This window comes from Gambusia affinis, linkage group LG06, assembly GCF_019740435.1.
Source record: "Gambusia affinis linkage group LG06, SWU_Gaff_1.0, whole genome shotgun sequence".
Classification (NCBI taxonomy): Eukaryota; Metazoa; Chordata; class Actinopteri; order Cyprinodontiformes; family Poeciliidae; genus Gambusia; species Gambusia affinis.
Window position 1 is genome coordinate 5202086 of NC_057873.1, and position 18584 is coordinate 5220669.

The 18584-nt window shown below is 37.8% G+C and overlaps 1 protein-coding gene across 1 annotated transcript; it reads right to left on the reverse strand.

The window, feature by feature from the left end:
- Nucleotides 1-522: 522 nt before the first annotated feature.
- st14a (ST14 transmembrane serine protease matriptase a) lies at nucleotides 523-18435 on the reverse strand. Its single transcript, XM_044119494.1, has 19 exons — nucleotides 17872-18435; nucleotides 13929-14079; nucleotides 11967-12097; nucleotides 11299-11369; nucleotides 11052-11209; nucleotides 10883-10918; nucleotides 9132-9366; nucleotides 7215-7357; nucleotides 6921-7024; nucleotides 6724-6839; nucleotides 6485-6621; nucleotides 6298-6402; nucleotides 6097-6204; nucleotides 5903-6019; nucleotides 4510-4632; nucleotides 4181-4367; nucleotides 3052-3323; nucleotides 2575-2711; nucleotides 523-1301 (listed from the first exon to the last, which is right to left on the reverse strand). The coding sequence occupies exons 1-19, from the start codon at nucleotides 17914-17916 to the stop codon at nucleotides 1143-1145; spliced, it is 2535 nt and encodes an 844-aa protein (XP_043975429.1). The 5' UTR covers nucleotides 17917-18435; the 3' UTR covers nucleotides 523-1142.
- Nucleotides 18436-18584: the final 149 nt, after the last annotated feature.

The following is an 18584-nucleotide window of genomic DNA, read 5'->3' on the forward strand; positions in this document are numbered from 1 at the left end:
ACGGATGCTTTAATGATAAGGTCTATATAAAACAATATATACATAATATTTTTGCATTAGACAAAGCAGTTAAGAATTTAAATGTGAACAGTTAAACAAAATTTTAAGTCAAATCAAAATGATCAAACACTAAAAGCACATTTGACAAATGAATCATTGTTCTGATTCAATATCACATTTTCTACTGGAAATTATACACTTGTTTTATCTAAGAATACTTTATTAATCCAGAATGGAGATTAAATTCAATCACTAAAACTTTGTCTTTGTATTCCAGCGCAACAACTTTTGCAGAAAGACTTTTTTTTGCCCATCTTATGATCATCAGAGGTCAAAACCCAGGGGTGCACACTCTATGCTAGACCGGAAACCAGGACCAGGAGTAAACCTAAACATTTGAGGTTCCTAATGTTATTTATAGCATCCCAGTATAATGAAGCTTCTGATTCAACAATCACTTTTGTTTAAATAAAATACATTATGAACGGACTAGAAGCAAAATAACCCACGCTTACACAAAAGGTTATTTAAAATTTTATTAGAAGCCATCTGCTATAAAATATACATTTATAATAATTTTACACTAATTAAACTGCAGGAATTTTTACCTTAGCTTTAACTTTTTCCAAGCACATGAAAATCTTTGTCTCTGGAAATAAAACAATATCAATGTTGGGAACTCGTGAAAAAGTGATGACAGATTTTTAAAGGAATTTCTAATAGGCTTAAATAAACAAAACCTACAGGATAAGATCAAGAGAAGTCAAATAGCTTTCATTTACACAACTCAAATTTTGCTCTTGAACGCAAGTTTGTGTAACAAGTGTGTCTTAAAACTATGTCCTATGCATCATATAACATTGGTACTCCATCAAATAACAATAACACAAAAATAAAACATTTACATTTAAAGCAGTTAACCAATCACCGTCCTGGTAAAACAAACAACAAAAAAACAATCACAGTAAGGTTAAAAGGCATAGAACTTGCTGTAAAAGTTGTTCATTTTCCAATGTCGCTACAGCCAGAAGTCAAGTCCACTGAATCCGCTGTATGGTCTGTCAGATTGGAGTCTCATTGAATGAATTTTTCAAGTCAGCAATTTATATCCGTAATGATCCTGTTCGATAAGACAAACTAGACTAGACTCCAGTCTTCTCCTTGATCCAGCCAAGAAATTCAGTGACTGTGGAGTAGATCCCTGGTTTATTCCTACGAGCGCAGCCGTCGCCCCAACTGACCACTCCTGCCAGGAACATACATTCACCTTCCGGACTGGACAGAGGTCCACCAGAATCTCCCTAAAGGAAGGAAACACAGATATGAAACCAATATAACCAAATCACAACAAGAAGGCATAAGGAGAGTAACAAAAACCAGTCAATTTCTGTATTCTTCTTGGGTTGTTCTGTTCAATATGTTGTTATAAAACTTATTAATTCATGACAGACAAAGAGGGAGAGCAAGGCAGGAAAAAATAATTTTGGACCTTTAGAACTACAGCGAAAATATGACATCACTAATTTATAATTAAGATACTGTTTCGAATACAGCTTAATTATTTTATTATATAAAGTGTTACAATTGTACACTTACGAATTAATGTTTCTAATAATATGTCAAGTGTGTGCAACTGTTAAAGGCTTTTTCCTGGTGACATGGACAACAGGAAGAGTAGCCGTTGTTATGCTAGTGACTAATGGGGAATGGATCCAAATAAACAAGCGAACAAACAAACCACTCTGAATCACTGTCTTTATCGCGCGACCACTCATTTCCCGCGCATGCGTCTTGTAGTTCCTTTGCGTTTCGGAACGGATAATGGACGAAAGCAGAGGAAAATGGGGATCTGCGGAACTGCTGCGGTCCCCTACGAAGTGCGCAGCCGGATGCAGCGTAAATAGGTTAACCTGTCATCGTAGCTCTGGAGGTCATTCATCGACCACGAAGACTGTAAGTGGCCGTGGCATTGGACAACCTAGCCTTTATTCCCGCCGAAACTGCGGCGTATATCCCGTTGCCTGGCAACCGTGGAGCATGTGGCTAACCAACGGTTAGCAAACGCTATATAGCAATGCTACATAGCGTTAGCTTTATAGATTCATATGCTTTTAGCCTTTTTGAAGGATGGCGTCTGATCACCTCTTGGTCAAAATGTAAATCAAGAACTAGATTATTCTACACTGAAAGCAGATGAAAAAAATACAGTTAGAGCCAAAGCTAAAATTGTTTATTGGCTGAATTCCAAAATGTTGAGCCTTGTGCTATAAATATTTTACACATGAGCAGTAAGTTTTTTAAATAGCTGAAGGAACCCAATTTTACAAGGCTTTCATCTAAATGTACCACTAAATTGTACTTTTGATGACAACTGCTGTGTCATAATTCAAGCAGGACAATTATTCCAAGTATATCTATAAGTGGGCTGCATTATGGAGAAGTTTGTAGAACCATTAAAACAGTTTCATAAACTGAAATTAAGGAAAATTCAAGATAGAACATAAAGAAAGGGACACAAAGCAAGATGAAAGGTAGACCAACGAAGTCAAGAGTAAGGAAAAATAAACTCCTAACCTGACAAGCATCCACTCCTCCTGTCAGTACTCCAGCACACAACATCCGGGATGTGAGACGATAGCCCATTAATTTATTACACTCGTTATAGTTTATGATTCGGACTGAAGCTTTCTGAAGGATCTTCGCAGCAGTTCCTGAATAATGATAAAAGAAAAAACAATCAATAGAATCATAGAACCATGTCACTGATCATTTGCTCTAGAATAATCTAAACACTAAAATATCTTATAAATATAAACAGACTATAACCTCAAACATGGTATATGTAAAACACAAACGTTAAAACCTAATTGCTAATATTCATCCTACATTTCATCAATCAGAAAAAGCCTAAAATGTTTTTCAGCTTTTGCCGGTATGAAATCTGATGCCCTTTAACGACCATAGTTTAAGCCCAATCATTTCATTTAACATGTTCTAGTGAGTATGGGGAATTGTTTGAGTTCATCCTTAAATGTATTCCTGCACACTCACCTCCCTCTCTTGTTGCTCCCCACCCTGTGATCCACACATTTTGTCCGGCTGGAACCTTGTAGTCGGAGGTTGGTAAGCAGATGGGCTGAATGTAATCTGAATATTCGATGGGGGTGTCCAGCTCCATCAGGGCGATGTCATTGTCAAAGGTATTAGGGTTGTAGTAAGGGTGAGGTATGATCTGCTTTAGCTTCCTTTTTACAACGTATGACTCGATCTTCCGTTGGTCATGAAGACCAAGATAAACCTCCCATTTCGCAGGCTCTCCGAATCTAAGTTCAAACAGGGAAACAGATTAATTCCTCATTAGACAATCAGATTCAATGGGAAAAAAATAGATACAACTGTAGTATACAGAAAGTCAAAAGTTATGTCATGAGATCAGAAGGAGTTATAAAGACAGCTGCAATGAATATTCACATTTTCAGTTTAAAACAACTGAATACTTTTCAAGACTCCATGTCAATTTGTGCATTAATCCGAAATCCACTGATTGTTATGATGTACTTTAGTATTTGCATTAGTAGTATTTTTCACCTACAGACCAACCATTTTGTACCAAAACCATAATGTGCAAGTATATTTGTATTGTTGACATGAATGGTCAAATGGTCATTTAAATCCTCAAGTTTCTCATTGAATTTTTATCTTGAACTCTATTCCCAACTTTTTGGTCCTGCTGGCTCTAAAGTTCAACAGATTAGATTCAAAACAGAATAAATAAAAGACATTTTGATGGTGAATGTTATTTACTGAAGCCATTGAACCTTATGACAGAGTTTGAATAAATAATGGACAATTACTTAAAAGCAGATACAAAACATTTTTCTGGACACTGAACTGATGAAACTACCAAAATTTCAAAAGGTAAGCACTGGCATTTGAATATTTACACATGCCAATTTTAGTAAGTATAGAAGTTCATTTAATAATTAAGCAACTGAAATAGCTGGAAATCTGTTTTCCATTTGTACTCTTATGCAAATACAGCCCATTCAGGCAAAAAAAAAATAAAAATAAAAAATTCTTCACCCAAAACTAGATCTCATCTTTTTTAACTGCTATGTTTATTATAAAGCTCAATGGTTGAAGTATGTTACATTTGAAAAGGCATAAGTTGAAGCTTTACCTATGGCTATTGTCATTTTGCACACAGTGGGCAGCAGTGACCAGCCATGTTTTACTGATGATGGATGCTCCACACACATGTCCGTAAGGTTGGTAGTGAAGGCTGACTTGCCACGGAAATTCCCCTAGTGCGGCGTCTTGACCGCCCACAATACGCGTAGACGACCGTAATTGTTTCCTTCCGCAGGCTGAAAAGCAAACAGATGTGAACAGGAATACATGTGGCAACTTGTTGTCGGGTTAAAACTGGTTTGGTTAGAAAGGCTGAGCTCGGAAGATGAAGAAAGGCAGAAGCTGTTTCATCTCAGACATATTTAAATTGCAACATACCACAGTTCTCCTCATCAGATCCATCTTCACAGTCGGACGTTCCGTCACACTTTGGGTTCACCTTATCAATGCACTTGCCGTTCTTGCATTTGTATGTAGTCTCTGTGCATTGTACCTCAGAATCTGGGGAGACAAAAACGATTTTAATTCTAACTTTTAAATCAGATAACAGCAATAACACAGTATTTTAACATTTTCTGCTAGACTGGCAACAATGCTTAGCTACAGTATTCGTACTCCAACTTCTTCACAATTTTCCAATATTACAACTACATAATTCAATGCATTTTATTGGGTTCTAATTGATAAAACAATTGTGCATATTTGTAAAATAAAATGTTAATAATAAAGATCCTAAAAGTGGTGTGTTTTTATATTCACCACTCTCAGTTTAAACTTTATAGAACCACTTTTTGTAGCAATTAAAGCAGGAAGTCTTTTGCTGTAATAATTAGGCGTGGACATCATTTAAATTTGTACGATTCTGGTTCCAAACAATTTTCAATTCTGATTCTATACTGAGTTAGGGTAAATTAGGCCTTTTGATGAGAGAAGAAGACGGCGATGGAAAGCAGCCATCAAGGACTGGTAGTCCTCGATGTCTTTGCAGAATAGCAGGAAAAACACCTTTTACAAGGTAAGAACATCATCGTTCTTACACTTCATAAGTAAATAAGACTATTAAGATGCAATCAAATATTACATTGTTTAGAAGGTATGTGTCTACTCATTAGTAACCCCAAATAGAAAGCCCCACCATCATGTAGCCTACCATGTACCAAAAACTACTTGGCATATAGACTTGTGTGTTTAAGTTTGCTTTAGTGTGAAACACCATTTGTGGTATAGTAGTAAAAATCATGTGGCGTAAATCCTGGCAAAGTCATCAATTTGAGCGAATTAACAAACATGTCAGGTGGGAGGAGACCTGGCTCAGCTTCTAAGCCAGCCATTTTCAACTTTTGTACAAACAGATGTCTATGTCTAGACAAATTAGCCTGACTTTAACAAGTAGAAGCCAAGGCTATATTGGCAATTAGGAAAACAACCGCAGTCACTCCATTCAATACTCCCCAATCCGGGTGGTTCTGGTCCCAAGAACAACCACCAGCTCTGCCCCATTTCCAACCTTCCTTTCATTTCCTAATGAAAAAACTGCTGATCTCTACTCCCATTTAACTCAGCCTGATTGAAGGAATAACAGTCAGACTGTCGTCCTTACATCTCAATCACCCATTAGTTCTTGTTTAAATATTTATTTGATTATTTGGCTTACTGTAGCGCCACTTTTGCCAACTGAAAAGTCATTGTGACCTCATAGATTTATCGCGTTGCATTATTGAACAGCAACAACTTAAGTGACAAAAAGAGAAAAAAGATCCCCTAATCTTACTTTTTTGACAGTTGAGCTCATCTGAATTATCTCCACAGTCATCTCTTCCATCGCAGAGTTTCTTCTCAGAAACACAATGTTTATTCTTGCAGGTGAAGTGTGTAGTGTCACATGCGCCTTAAAAAAATAAAAGGATGTATGAAAAACTGGTCTGAAATCCTTCCTTTGAAATCTCCAGTGCCAGCGGCTCTTACAATCACGCTCATCTGTTCCGTCTCCGCAGTCATCTATGCCATCACACTTCCAGAACATGGGCTTACACAACCCATTTCCACAGGTCAGGAGTGTTTCTCCTTTGCACTCTGGAGGAGAAAAGGTTTAGAACAGGTGTTTGTTATACTGACTCACTGATGAAACCGTGGCGGCAACAAGTAGTTCAAATGTAAATAACGTACCGCAGTTCTTCTCGTCACTCAAGTCTCCGCAGTCGTTCCAGCCGTCACACGTGAGGTTTAGGAAGATGCACTGGTCGTTTTTGCAACGGAACCTACCAGGGCAAGCTGTGGACGATACAGTGAGCGTGAAAGATAAAAGACACATCTTTAAGAGGAAAGTAAACCTAAACGTAGTTCCATTACTTACGATCCACGGGGTCAATGGCCTCGTACACAGCTTGGAAGCCTCTGTCTACGTAGGAGTGATCGGAGCGAAAATGCAATGACATTTTGTTGGTTGTGCTGATTTCAACTAGAGATCCCCTCTTGTGATCTCCACACAGTCTGAGAAACAGATTTGCAAGTAATGACAAACCCTTTTACTTTTTTCTACAAACCTGTTTTCACATCGATATAAAATCCCAAACTCATCGTTGTTGAACTTACTTCTTGTTTCTATCAATCATCACGTAGTCTTTGTAACAGTTCTTGCCGTTTTCCTGCCCTGGCTCAGCCAACAGGAGCTTTTTGAATGTAACTTTCACCACCTTATTGCTAGGCACCTTCAAGAAAACGGATAAGTAAGCACACAGGAATACAAGTATATTAAATGACTGAATACTCTGTTCATGAGGAAAACTCGCCTCTATTTCCCAATCACACACAATGTTAGGAGGATAGTAGTTTGGAAAGTTGGGAGTGGAGAAGGTCCCCGTTGAACCCGTTAGTTTGGTACCGCAGGTCTGACCTACATAGACAGTAAAATAAATAATTTTAAATATGAAACAATAGATGAAATCTGAGAAATTAAAGCTTTTTTCAAGGATGACTGTTCCTCATGGGAATGAGAATACAATCCAAACCAATCCTGCCATTTGTCAAAGTAATTCTTCACAGCAATCTGGACATGCAAATAAAATCAAGGCTTCAACACTTACGTAAGGTTGCCGGTTCCACTTGTGAAACGGATGCCCGAAATCCTGGAAAGTCTAATTCCTCGTTTGTGCCCATTGTAACCAGCATGACATTTCCAGAAGAATAAAACGTCAAAGGTTCGCTGGGTGAATAGTGTTCACACAACCTGTGGAAGACAGTCATGCATTTTAACAACTAATTCATAACCCCAAAGTGCGAAAGATTCAATTTTCACCCAAAGAATTTTGATTTTAACCTAAATAGGTTTTAGTTTTTCCAAGGCTGGTGGCATCTGACATTTATAACCTCTGTGGAAACATTTGTTTGTTTATGCTAGTATTTTATGATGGTGGACTTTAGCTACAGGTTTAGCTAACCTGTTTCATTTATCAGTAGAGTGTTTTACATTAGATCAAATTCTTAGAGGTGTGTAGGCCAAAGATATTCAGTGGAGAAATAAAACTTCTCAAGATTCATTTTGGTAAATAAAAATCAGAAAAGCTCAAACATGATATACGTACTAATCACAAACTATCTATGTTGTTCTACGCAAGTTTAAAAAATATTATATGTGATGTGCTTTAATCTTCTGTATCAAAACGTGCTGTCTAACGTAGTAAGGCGTGGGGTCATGGAGGGGTGAAAAGAGCAAAGTGTGGTCTGAAGCAGTTCAGAGGGGTAGGGAGTAATGGCTTTGAGGAATGCACCAGATAGCTGGTCCCACGTCCTTGAGTAGAAATGTTTTAGCACAAAATAACATCTGTGCAGAACATGATCCCACTTTGCCTGTGTGCAGCAGTAGCCCATCATCATGTGCTGCCTGCACGTTGGAAAAGTCCACCTCTGAACGGTAACGTCAGAATACGTCAGACAGCAAAGAACCGCCTACTTTGATATAAACGTATCTGAACTAAAACCCTCAGTCAGATCTCTGACTGCCCTTTTTCTGTCCACACAGTGCTCTCCGAAGATGTAGTCATATTTTTTTCTCAACGTGATTAATGTTTTCTTTGTGATTTTGGTATCGGATGATCTTGAGATGTTGGTCTGGTTTTATGCTTTTGGTTGATTGAATAAAATATTGGTTGACTGTGAATTTGAACAGTGACGGTTGTCTTGGTTTCACTTTTTTCACTTTTACATGGGAGGCTTCAACAAAAATTGGTAGAAATACCTCGTCTCAACACTGCATGAACTGAACTTTTATTCTGAAAAGACAACATAGCATATTCGATTTCTGAAGAAGCCTCTGACTGAAGATGTACATAGCAGTGGGCTGGAGATGATGCTAAGGGCAATTTTCTTGAATTTATAAGGAATCCTTCTTTGCACCATCATCTCCAGTGGTTCCCCAGTTGTCTCTAAAACAGAACCAGTCATCTCTATAAGCTTGTTGATCCTTTGTGAGTCCTGGGCTCTGATGCTGTTACTCCAAGAGATGATGGCAGAAGAGATGACACTTTTAGAAAATTTACCTCAACTTACCGCAACAAACACTGAATAACCTAAACCTGCTCAAGAACTACAGCCTGCTCCGTCTCTTCATGTTGACGTTTTCACTGTCCAGTCACTTGAATATAGTAGTATTTATACTTTTCCACACACATAACTATGCGTGTCTTAAAATGCACTATTTGACCTAAAGATTAAAGTAGATTTTATCAATTTAAATTTAATAAACAATTAAATTTAATGCACAAGCTGTGGGTCCATTATTTCACCCAAATTCTGCTGGCAATCTTTCCCATGCTGCCATAACACCTGGGTCTCTATTGACAGACCTCAAAATGAACGGTTTTACCTATATGGGAAGTGAAGCATGAAGTGGATAACCAGCCAATGGTGTTAACTATTTCTGCTAAGAAGTATTCAGCAAACTAAAAAGCAGAGGGCCCAGTGCAGAGCCCTGAGGTACGCCAAAAAACGGTAGATATACTCACTCTTCCAAAGCGCGGTTCTCTATTGGCACCAGAGAGTCATAGATTTTCACAAAGTCATTAGAGCAGTTTTCTTCCAGATACATGGTGTCAAAGTCAAGCTTGAGGATGCTTCCTTCGTCACCTCGCAGCTCCCACTGTGTGAAGGTGTTCGGTTCATACGCATCGTTGGGGAAACCTTTGGTCGAGATCTTAACAACCTCTTTGGGCCTTGTATGTATTTTCAACTTTGTTTGCTCTGACAAACACACACATAAAATGCAACATATTAAATTCTACTTAGTAAGTCACAATCACACATTAACCAAAACTTTATATGCTTTGTTCTAATTTTGCCTTTGATTAATAGTAAGTGAAATCTTAGCGAGTCTTTGTTTCTTCTCTCTGTCGCCGTTGCTTCTTCCTCATCGGCCAGATTTGTTTACTCTGAATTCTAGTTTGATCTCCAGAAGTTTTTGCAATATTTCCCTCTGCCATCCCAATGTTCATCATTAGTCACATTTCCATTGACCACATAATTGGGTAATGTGACATGTCAAAAATATTTTTTTTTAATGGAAGCACGGCAATTTCACAAAAACTCTTGATAAGAAGTTTTGGCGTTAGGATGAGGTGGTTTTTCAAAATTGGTTTATTTCTCAAAACTGCAATGAAAAGACTTTTTTCACATCACAGGAGTCACACGATCGACAACCTGATGTTGCCACTGACGCAAACCATGAAGAAGAAGACAAGAAAAAGTATTTGGAGGACCATGGACCGGCCCATTTTTAATGACTTAAAGAGTGAAGAAATTAAGGCTGAAACGATTCCTCGAATAAGTCAAGTGCCTCGATTATTAAAATTTGTCAAGGAAAATTTACCTGCCTCGAAGCTTCGTTAATTTATGTTTTATTATTTAGCGCACCGAGTTCCGACCGGGACATTATTTGTAAACATATTATCTCTATTATCTTTATGTATCACCATCTCAGGTTGGTTTGCTTCTGCATCTTTTATCAGAAAGCAAAGTGAGCCAGGCACTATTTAGATGATTTCTTGATTTTACAGGTCATCATGGAGTAATAACACCTAGTGAAATGCTTTCGTAAAAGTTTAGTTTGTCACAATTTAACATCAAATAATTTAATTTTTACTAAGGGCTAGGTTGGTTTTTACAATGTTTTGTAGCTCAACTAAATAAAATAATCATTAAAACAGTTTTTTAAATTTATTCGTCATACTGTTGCCTGGTGTAAACATGGCAAACCTCCACTGCACAGTAGTTCATGATCCTTTAAAGCAGGTCCTTTTCTAACTTCCTGTGGCAGCTTGCTTTGCTGCAGTGTTACCATCTTTACATAACTGCTTTCAACTTAAAAAGTCACATTTCTTTTATTTATTCCCCCAAATCTAAAGCTCTTTTTATGTGTAGGTTCTATATCATTCTAAGTAATAAGTAAAAACTAAAAGCTACAGTGGGGACGAGATTTTTCAAAGTTTTCGGTTCGTTTGACACTGCAGTGTGAAAGAGAACTACACCCGCTAAAAATGTAACAAATCAAACTGAGTCTACGGACTATCAGGGGTGAAAAAAAACACTAATTTTAGCTTTTCAGTTCAAATTAACTGAGTTATGTAGGGTACCTACATCACCCTTTTAGCTCTGCGTAAAATGCTTTACTTTTAGTTAATCAAAATATTAAGTCTTGTAAAAATATTTCATAAAAATGTATATAGACTAAAAAAAACACACATGTAACTTCGGTACTTACTCTTAAATGATGTTGGCGACATTCTAGAATCTATAACTGTGGAAGAAACCAAAAACAGACAGAATGAGATTAAAAGTCCTGCCACACAGGATGTAGCAACAGACATCCTGTTAATATTAACAACTTGTTAATATACAGAGTATACAGATACAGAGTAAGTGACGATTACCAGAGGTCTTCATGTCTGTAACCTGCAGGTTGCTTCTTGACTTCATTGCAAATCCTCTCGAACTTTGCTGGTTCAAACCAGCTATGGCATCGTCAACAGATTTTTCTTGGCCCACAGGCACTTTAAACTCAGACGTGTAGTAGGCGATGACGCCCTCACTGGAGACAAAGACATCACAACCAATTTAAACAAATACTCAAAATATGAGACCAACAGGAACAGAGATTTGACTCTACAGATTCTGTACCTGAACGCGTTAACTTTAGAGTTGACGTAGTATTTCTTCAGCTTTGGATCGTTGGAGTAAATAATTTTCAGCTGAAAGAGGTTGAAATAGCATTTTTTTTAAATCACAAAGAAAAGCTTGGTTAAACAATTAAATTTCTACTTTAAAAAAAATAAAAATTATATTACACTTCATAGAACAAGCAGTTAACATAAAATGTGTAGTATTTGACATTTTTGGCATTATGTTGCCATCTTATAACTTCCAATTTGTAATCCTTCTTTTTCTTTTTAAATGAAATCGGAAGATAAAAGAAACCCCATATGGATTGAAGCAACAAAAAAGGTAGCATAAAAAACACCTTGAAGGGTTAAAAACCAGATAATTATTTACATACAAAATCCAATCTTAATGATTTATTATAATTCCAAAATTCTTTTCACACGGTCTCAAATGCATTTAATTCAAGTCTACAGAAAAAAGTTAACTTCTCCATAAAATAAATGTCATTTATTTTATAGTTATTTGGCTTTTCCTCCTTTGACCATTTCCTCATTATTCCCTTTGTTCCGGCTAATATCAAGATCCTAAGTAATCCTAAGTAATCCCTTTAACTCTGCCTTTCAGTCTTAAACAATAAAAATCAAAAAATGTGTTCATGTATTGGTCAGAGAACCCGGCAGTCTTACCTCCTGCTGCACCTTTTCATCCAAGGCCTTGAACTCGCGTGTGTTTGAGTTCTCATAGGCGTTGTCAAACACCTGGTTCTCGATCTTCATTGAGCCAATGTATATCCTGTTGGTGTATTCGTCTTTACGGACTGAAAAACAAACCACACACATAACTCAAACAGTAGAAGTGTGTTTATGCACCTCTCTACTGTTTCAGGTCAATCAATCGACCGTCACTCCAGCAGTTAAAGTGTTTTTTTTTGGCTGGCAGTTGGTAGTGGATCGCACCGCATGTTCTGGGCTCTGCTGACAAGAGTAAGTGTTCGTTGTTAGGGTACAAAATATTGCAGTTTCAAATACAGTTGTGTATCCCTCGAGTTTTCTCCAGCTGATTGAATAGAAGAATAACCCGGTTATGCTTTGCACCGCTGGCCAGCTGGCTGAAAGAGGGGAACAAAAGTTTCTTGTCGTTTGCAAGAAAAAAAAATTGTTTCTATTTTGGCTATGAAACAGAGACTCATGGTTTGCCAATTGAAAGAGCTCCAGCTATTTAGAGCCCCATCAGGGCTCCGATTCACTTTCCATTGATGTAAGAATAATAAAATAAAATACTTTCAGGTCCAACTTTCCATAGTTTTCTCTCCTTTACATTTAGCTTTGAATATAAAATGGCTAGAAAAACAGAGAAAAACTTCCTCCAAGGGGGTAAGGAAACAAAGAAGGAAAGAAGTAAGCACAAAAAGGTAGGAGGAAATGACACAAAGGAAGAAGAGGGGAGGACATAAAGAAGGAAACAATGTAAAGAAGAAGAGGGAAGGACCAACAAGAGGAGGAAATGACACAAAGGAAGAAGAGGAAGGGACATAAAGAAGGAAGGAAACACACAAAGTAGGTAGGAGGGAAGGACACAAAAAGTACAGGAGGAGGGGATGGAGGAAGGACGTTTCTGGCTGTTTCCTATCTGGGATCTTGTCAACATGCCATTGCCTGTCAGAGCGCCGCAGTCAACTAGCAGGTTCTTCTTCGTTCAGAGACGAGTTCAGTTAAAACACAAAGGAGATTGAGAAACACCCAACCACTGCCCTACTGGCATCGTTCAGACCTCTGACAAACACCCAACCACTGCCCTACCGGCATCGCTCAGACCTCTGACAAACACCCAACCACTGCCCTACTGGCATCGCTCAGACCTCTGACAAACACCCAACCACTGCCCTACTGGCATCGCTCAGACCTCTGACAAACACCCAACCACTGCCCTACTGGCATCGCTCAGACCTCTGATAAACACCCAACCACTGCCCTACCGGCATCGCTCAGACCTCTTACAAACACCCAACCACTGCCCTACCGGCATCGCTCAGACCTCTGATAAACACCCAACCACTGCCCTACCGGCATCGCTCAGACCTCTGATGAACACCCAACCACTGCCCTACCGGCATCGCTCAGATCTCTGATTCATTTAAACCATCCATTAAAAACTCCTCTTGGTGTTCTGCTCTGGAAAGTCGGACACAAATAAGAAAGGAAAGAAGGAAACAAGGAAGTAAGGACACCAACGGGGAAGTTGTCAACATGCCATCGCCTGTCAGAGCGCCGCAGTCAACTAGCAGGAAGGACTTAAAAAAGCCAGGAAGGAAAATAGGCAGGAGGAAAAAAAATTATTGAAGGAAGGACACAAACAGAACAAGTTTTGCTCTCTGCAGCTCCTTTCTTTGTGGATATTCCTTTAAATCACCACACAAGTCTAATCTGCTGCTTGATTTTTAATATTTTTATACATATTTATCAAAATTATTTAGTATGAGTTACTCCTCAAACTGCTTGCGAAAAGCAGTTTGAGGTCATAACAATAACCATTTATAAATCAGCAAACTAACCTTAAAAAGGTAACTTAAAGCGATTAAATTTCTTGTTTGTGTGCAGAAGACACACAGTTTTTCCCATTACAACCATTCACTAGTTGGAGCTACTCACAGTGGAAATGCCAGACCAGCAGTCCGGTCATGAGAGCAATAACAGCAGCAAAGATCACCACGCCGATCACAGCGCCCGTCTTCCCCGGACCCTTGTCCAGCTTTTTGCTATCCGCCGTTGGCAGGAACTGCAAAGACTCATACTCTTTATCCTGGAAAACAAAAGTAAATTAATTAATAAATATGGAAAACAGTTCAGCGTCAAGATTTAATAACTGACAATTTTAAAGTAAAATACTCGTTGACCTCCTTAAAGATTAAAGTTTTTCTGCTTTTTTGCCACTTAAATCAACACTTTTTAACATTAGACAAATATATCCAGTGAAATACTTCATCTTATTTTATTAGTTAAGGGGAAATAGTTTTCCAAACCAATCTGACATTGTGTGAAAAAGTAATCACCCCCTAAACGTCATTATTGTCCCACTTTGTTTGGCAGCAGTCACTGCCATTAAGGGTTTGTGAAAAGTGAGAATGAGTCTTTTACGTCACTTTAGAGGAATTGTTTTTATTTCAGCCATATTGGAGTGTATTAAGACTGAAACGACTAATTGGATGAATAATGATTAATCGATTACCACCTTAGCTGACTGTCATTTCAATAATCAAATTAATCATTTAACTGAAGTACAAAGGCTAAAAAAAGACGACTATTTTCTGAAAGAACGACATATTCAGATATTCAGGGCAGTCGGTAAAAACAAATTACACATTTTCATTTTGAATCGGTTCTATCCTGAACTTCTTAAGTGGAATAGTTTTAGCTTCACTTGGTCCAGAGTTTGAAACATCTTGAATGTTTTGCTGTCCAATAATTACATTGTTTTGATGTTAAGTTGAGCAGAAAGGGCTCAGCTTTTCACGTGTTGATGTTAAGTATTTATTTATCATGGATGCAAACAATTCATCGAATTATGATTAATGGTTTATTAGACTAAGATTAATTCCAATAGATTAACTATTAACATCCGTTTAGATTTTTTTGTGTTGTAGTTTGGCCACCATCCAGCAGAGGGCGCCACTTCATGCGTTTCTGTTTTGACACTCAGCAAACTCAGTCAGAATGTTATGAATAATGTAGCTGTTTGTTTTCTTGATACAAAACTAAATAGCCATTCATCAGTTAATGTATGTCGATAAGTTCAGTAAATTTTGGATAAACTCTTTAAACGATCACTTGCATTCATAGTCCAGATGCTTCTTTGGCTATAAATGATGAAGCTCACAATAAAAGAAAGCTTTAGGTAATAACTTGTTTTAATATGAACTGAACTGTTCATTTAAATTAATTTTTGTACAAAGAAGGTTTAAGATGTTTAATGGAAAATTTGCAGAATGTGCCAAATGTTTTTATTCAATCAATTATAAGAATAATCAATAGAAAACTCAGTGACTAAAATAACTATTGCAGCCATATTATTACCCAATAATTGCAGCAAAGCTTTGGGAAAGTTTTTTCCTAGACTGACGTTGCTGACTTTGTCATCAGTTTGACTTCATTGGTTTGGGCTGTTTTGCTGTCAGGCAGGTTTCAGTGAAGTGATTTAGTAACACTACAGAGCTGACAATGAGAGGTGTGTGTGACAAATGAAACGGAACAACAACAAAATTAAAAATACAAAGCAACGTCACAGTTTAACAACGGAAGGAAATCTTTCCACAGAAAGCCAGGTTGGTTTGGACCCCACCTCAATAAATAAAATCATTGAAAACGGCATTTTGTATTCATTCAAGTTATTTTTATCTGGTATTTAAAGTTATTGGGAAATAAATAAGTGACAAAAAGAGCATAAAGAAGTTTGTAAGGAGGTAAAATAAATACATTAAAGTACAGTAATTACACTTTAAGCTGCTGACAGAAATAGTTTCTCCTGAGTCAGAAGTGTTCAACACTGTTTTTATTTTTGGTTTCTCTTGATTTAACTTAACATATGAACTCCTTCACTACAAATACACAAAATATTAACAAATATTTTGATCCGATTTCTAGAGCAAATATCTTATTACATTTGAAATAAGAGAAAACTAACTTACAAGTAACTTTTCAGAAAGACATAGAGCTTATTTTAAGTCAATAATCTTCTAAAATTGATTAAAACGAACTAGTTTCACTGGCAGATCAATTCACTAATAAGACATTTTTCCCCACATTATAAGTGAAACCTTCTGCTGGTGAAATTAGCATTTTTTCATCAGTTATTGGCTTAAAACAAGCTCCTGTATCTTGCCAAGAACTTACTAATAAGTTAGTTTTATCTCATTTCAAGTTTTCTGAGGTAATTAGAATGGAAACTAGATAAATTACTTGGTAAGATTGTGTTACATTACTGAATAAAAAGCCATTTTCCAGAGCCACTGACGCCTGAGGTGGGACCGTAACGCCTGACTCAGGGTGACGGAGTGGCTACTTCCAGGACGTTCTTCACCGATTGGGGCGGGGAAAGAGAGAACAAAGGTTTTACCACGTACAATCCTGTCAAACCTGCTGGGAGCAAACCGCAAACTATCAAGTTTCTGAGTATTTACTGCAGCAGAAACTGAAAAACAACCGGGTTTACAGCTTACCCAACAGATCAAACAGAAAGAGTCATTCTGTCCGAGATAAATACGATCAACTCCAACTTCAGACCTCACTAATCTTTGATAATGATTGTCACCAAAACAGTGACACAAGTTTCAGCTGTAAGGACAGAAATACTTTCAGTTTGCCCACGCTCGATACTTCTGCACTGACAGGACACTTTGTACCGCAAAGCCTGAGGCCAAAGCTCAAGCATCCCATCTAAACAACAAGAAGCACAAATTTTAAATCCAGCGGAGTGGAAATATCTTCAGGTTCCCAATGTTTACTTGGATCATAGTCACATTTACATACATCACGTCAAATACAGTCCAAGCGCCTTCTTGGAAGCACAGACATTTCTTCAAAAATATTATTTTCAAAATATTGAGGTAAAAATCTGAAAAAAGTGGGAGAATTTATTGCAAAGAGCAATTTACAATTTTCCTTAACTTCTCAGTTACTAATTTTGATTTAAATGGAAGAAAATGCATTGCAAGATTATCCACGTTTATGAATCAAAAGTATATCCTGAAACTGTTGTCTGTAATATAAAGTACATGCAGCTGGGTGGGGCCTTTGTAATCTGACCTACTGATCTTCATTCGGATCCGTTTGGTTCCGACAGGTTGATGCAGCTCAAAATATAACAAATCTGGATTTTATTCTCACGATGCAATCAAGTTATTTCTAAAAAAAAAAAAAAAAAAAAGTGGTTCAAATTCTCCAGATATGAAGGGTTAGTTTCCATGCTGCTACTTTGAACTTATTTTATGGAGGACAAACCGTAACAAGTCCCAACCTGCAGGAATTTACTGCCACTGACTTTTGAACTGTTGTTTTAATTAAAACATCGGCGCTGAAAGTTGCTACTCTGAAGGAGGAAGAGAGTCAGTGAATTTATATTGTACAGGGTTCTTGGAAAACACGTCCCAGGAAAAGGCGTGTTCAGGTTCAGTGGGATATTTTTCTGCCGCTCTTCCTGAGAGCATTTTTTTTTCTACAGAAATCAGGTCACCATTTTATTGCGACAACACTTTTATGTCCAAGATTACGAATTTAACCTACAGTAGTTGTAACTTTTAATCATTTCTTTATCAATTAACCCACTTAACACCAGAAAGTTTTAAAGACTAGCAACCTTTGGTTTCAGAAAGTTTTTTATTTTAAATCTTAAGTGAAACAAGTTTGCCGATGAAAGATACGAGCTGATACAGCCCTCATCCTGCTCACTGTTTGTTGACTGTAAACAATAAACGCACAGCGAAAACAGCCTCTGAATTCCCTTCATTCCGAGGGCTGAAGGGTTTAACATTCAGAAAATCATGGAAAAAAACACAGACAACCTGGAGGAGACAGCGCCGCCCACCAGAGGAAAACTTACCAATTTTGGCATGTATTTTATTCCACTTTCCATGGGATCCGCCATGTCGCTAGATTTGTTTTAAAATGTCCCCAAAAGTTCCTTTTCAGTCCTCCTCTGAGCTCTTTGTGTGAGTTTCAGTAGATGGAAACCGAAGGAGAACCTGCAGGCCCAGCAACAGCAGGTGAGTCCTCAGTTTATCAACACAACTACAAATTAAGCGGTAAAAAAAATGTTCTAACTATCTCGAAAAGCGAAATAAAATACGACTGCAGCTCCAATGGCGATGTCGGTCAGTTTCCACCTGAGATAAAAATGTCCACCTGTTCGTCTTAAAGGAGGGACGGGCGCGGAAAAAGACTCCTGTCTTCCGGGAGCGTAGTTTCTGAGGGCGTGTCTTCCTGTTTACCTGAGAGCAAAACCCGAGGCAAACACAACACAACCGGGCTTTCTTCCCGTCACTAAAGCGTTAAACAACGATGCATGTGTTGGTTCTGGACACGGTTCTGATCCGCATGAGCCGCCAGGTTCAAACAGTTACTGTTTAACTGTGGTTCAGTTCTAACCCGGTCCAATCTACCGATGCAGTCACGTGATCTTTACGCGCATCAGTTTTGATTTATGAAAACATGACTCATCTCACTGAGTTTCATGGAAAAAAACAAAAAAAAAAAAAAAACACTGCCTTCCTCGTCACATTACAGAAACAAACCATGAAGTGAGGAAATGAGTAA

Coding starts and splice junctions, on each gene's coding strand:
- st14a (XM_044119494.1), bottom strand. CDS start 17,916: ATGGCGGATCCCATGGAAAGTGGAATAAAATACATGCCAAAATTG. Junction 9,367..10,882: donor GTCGCCAACATCATTTAAGA/GTAAGTACCGAA, acceptor TGTGTTTGTCAG/AGCAAACAAAGTTGAAAATA. Junction 4,368..4,509: donor ATCTGATGAGGAGAACTGTG/GTATGTTGCAAT, acceptor TTTGCTTTTCAG/CCTGCGGAAGGAAACAATTA.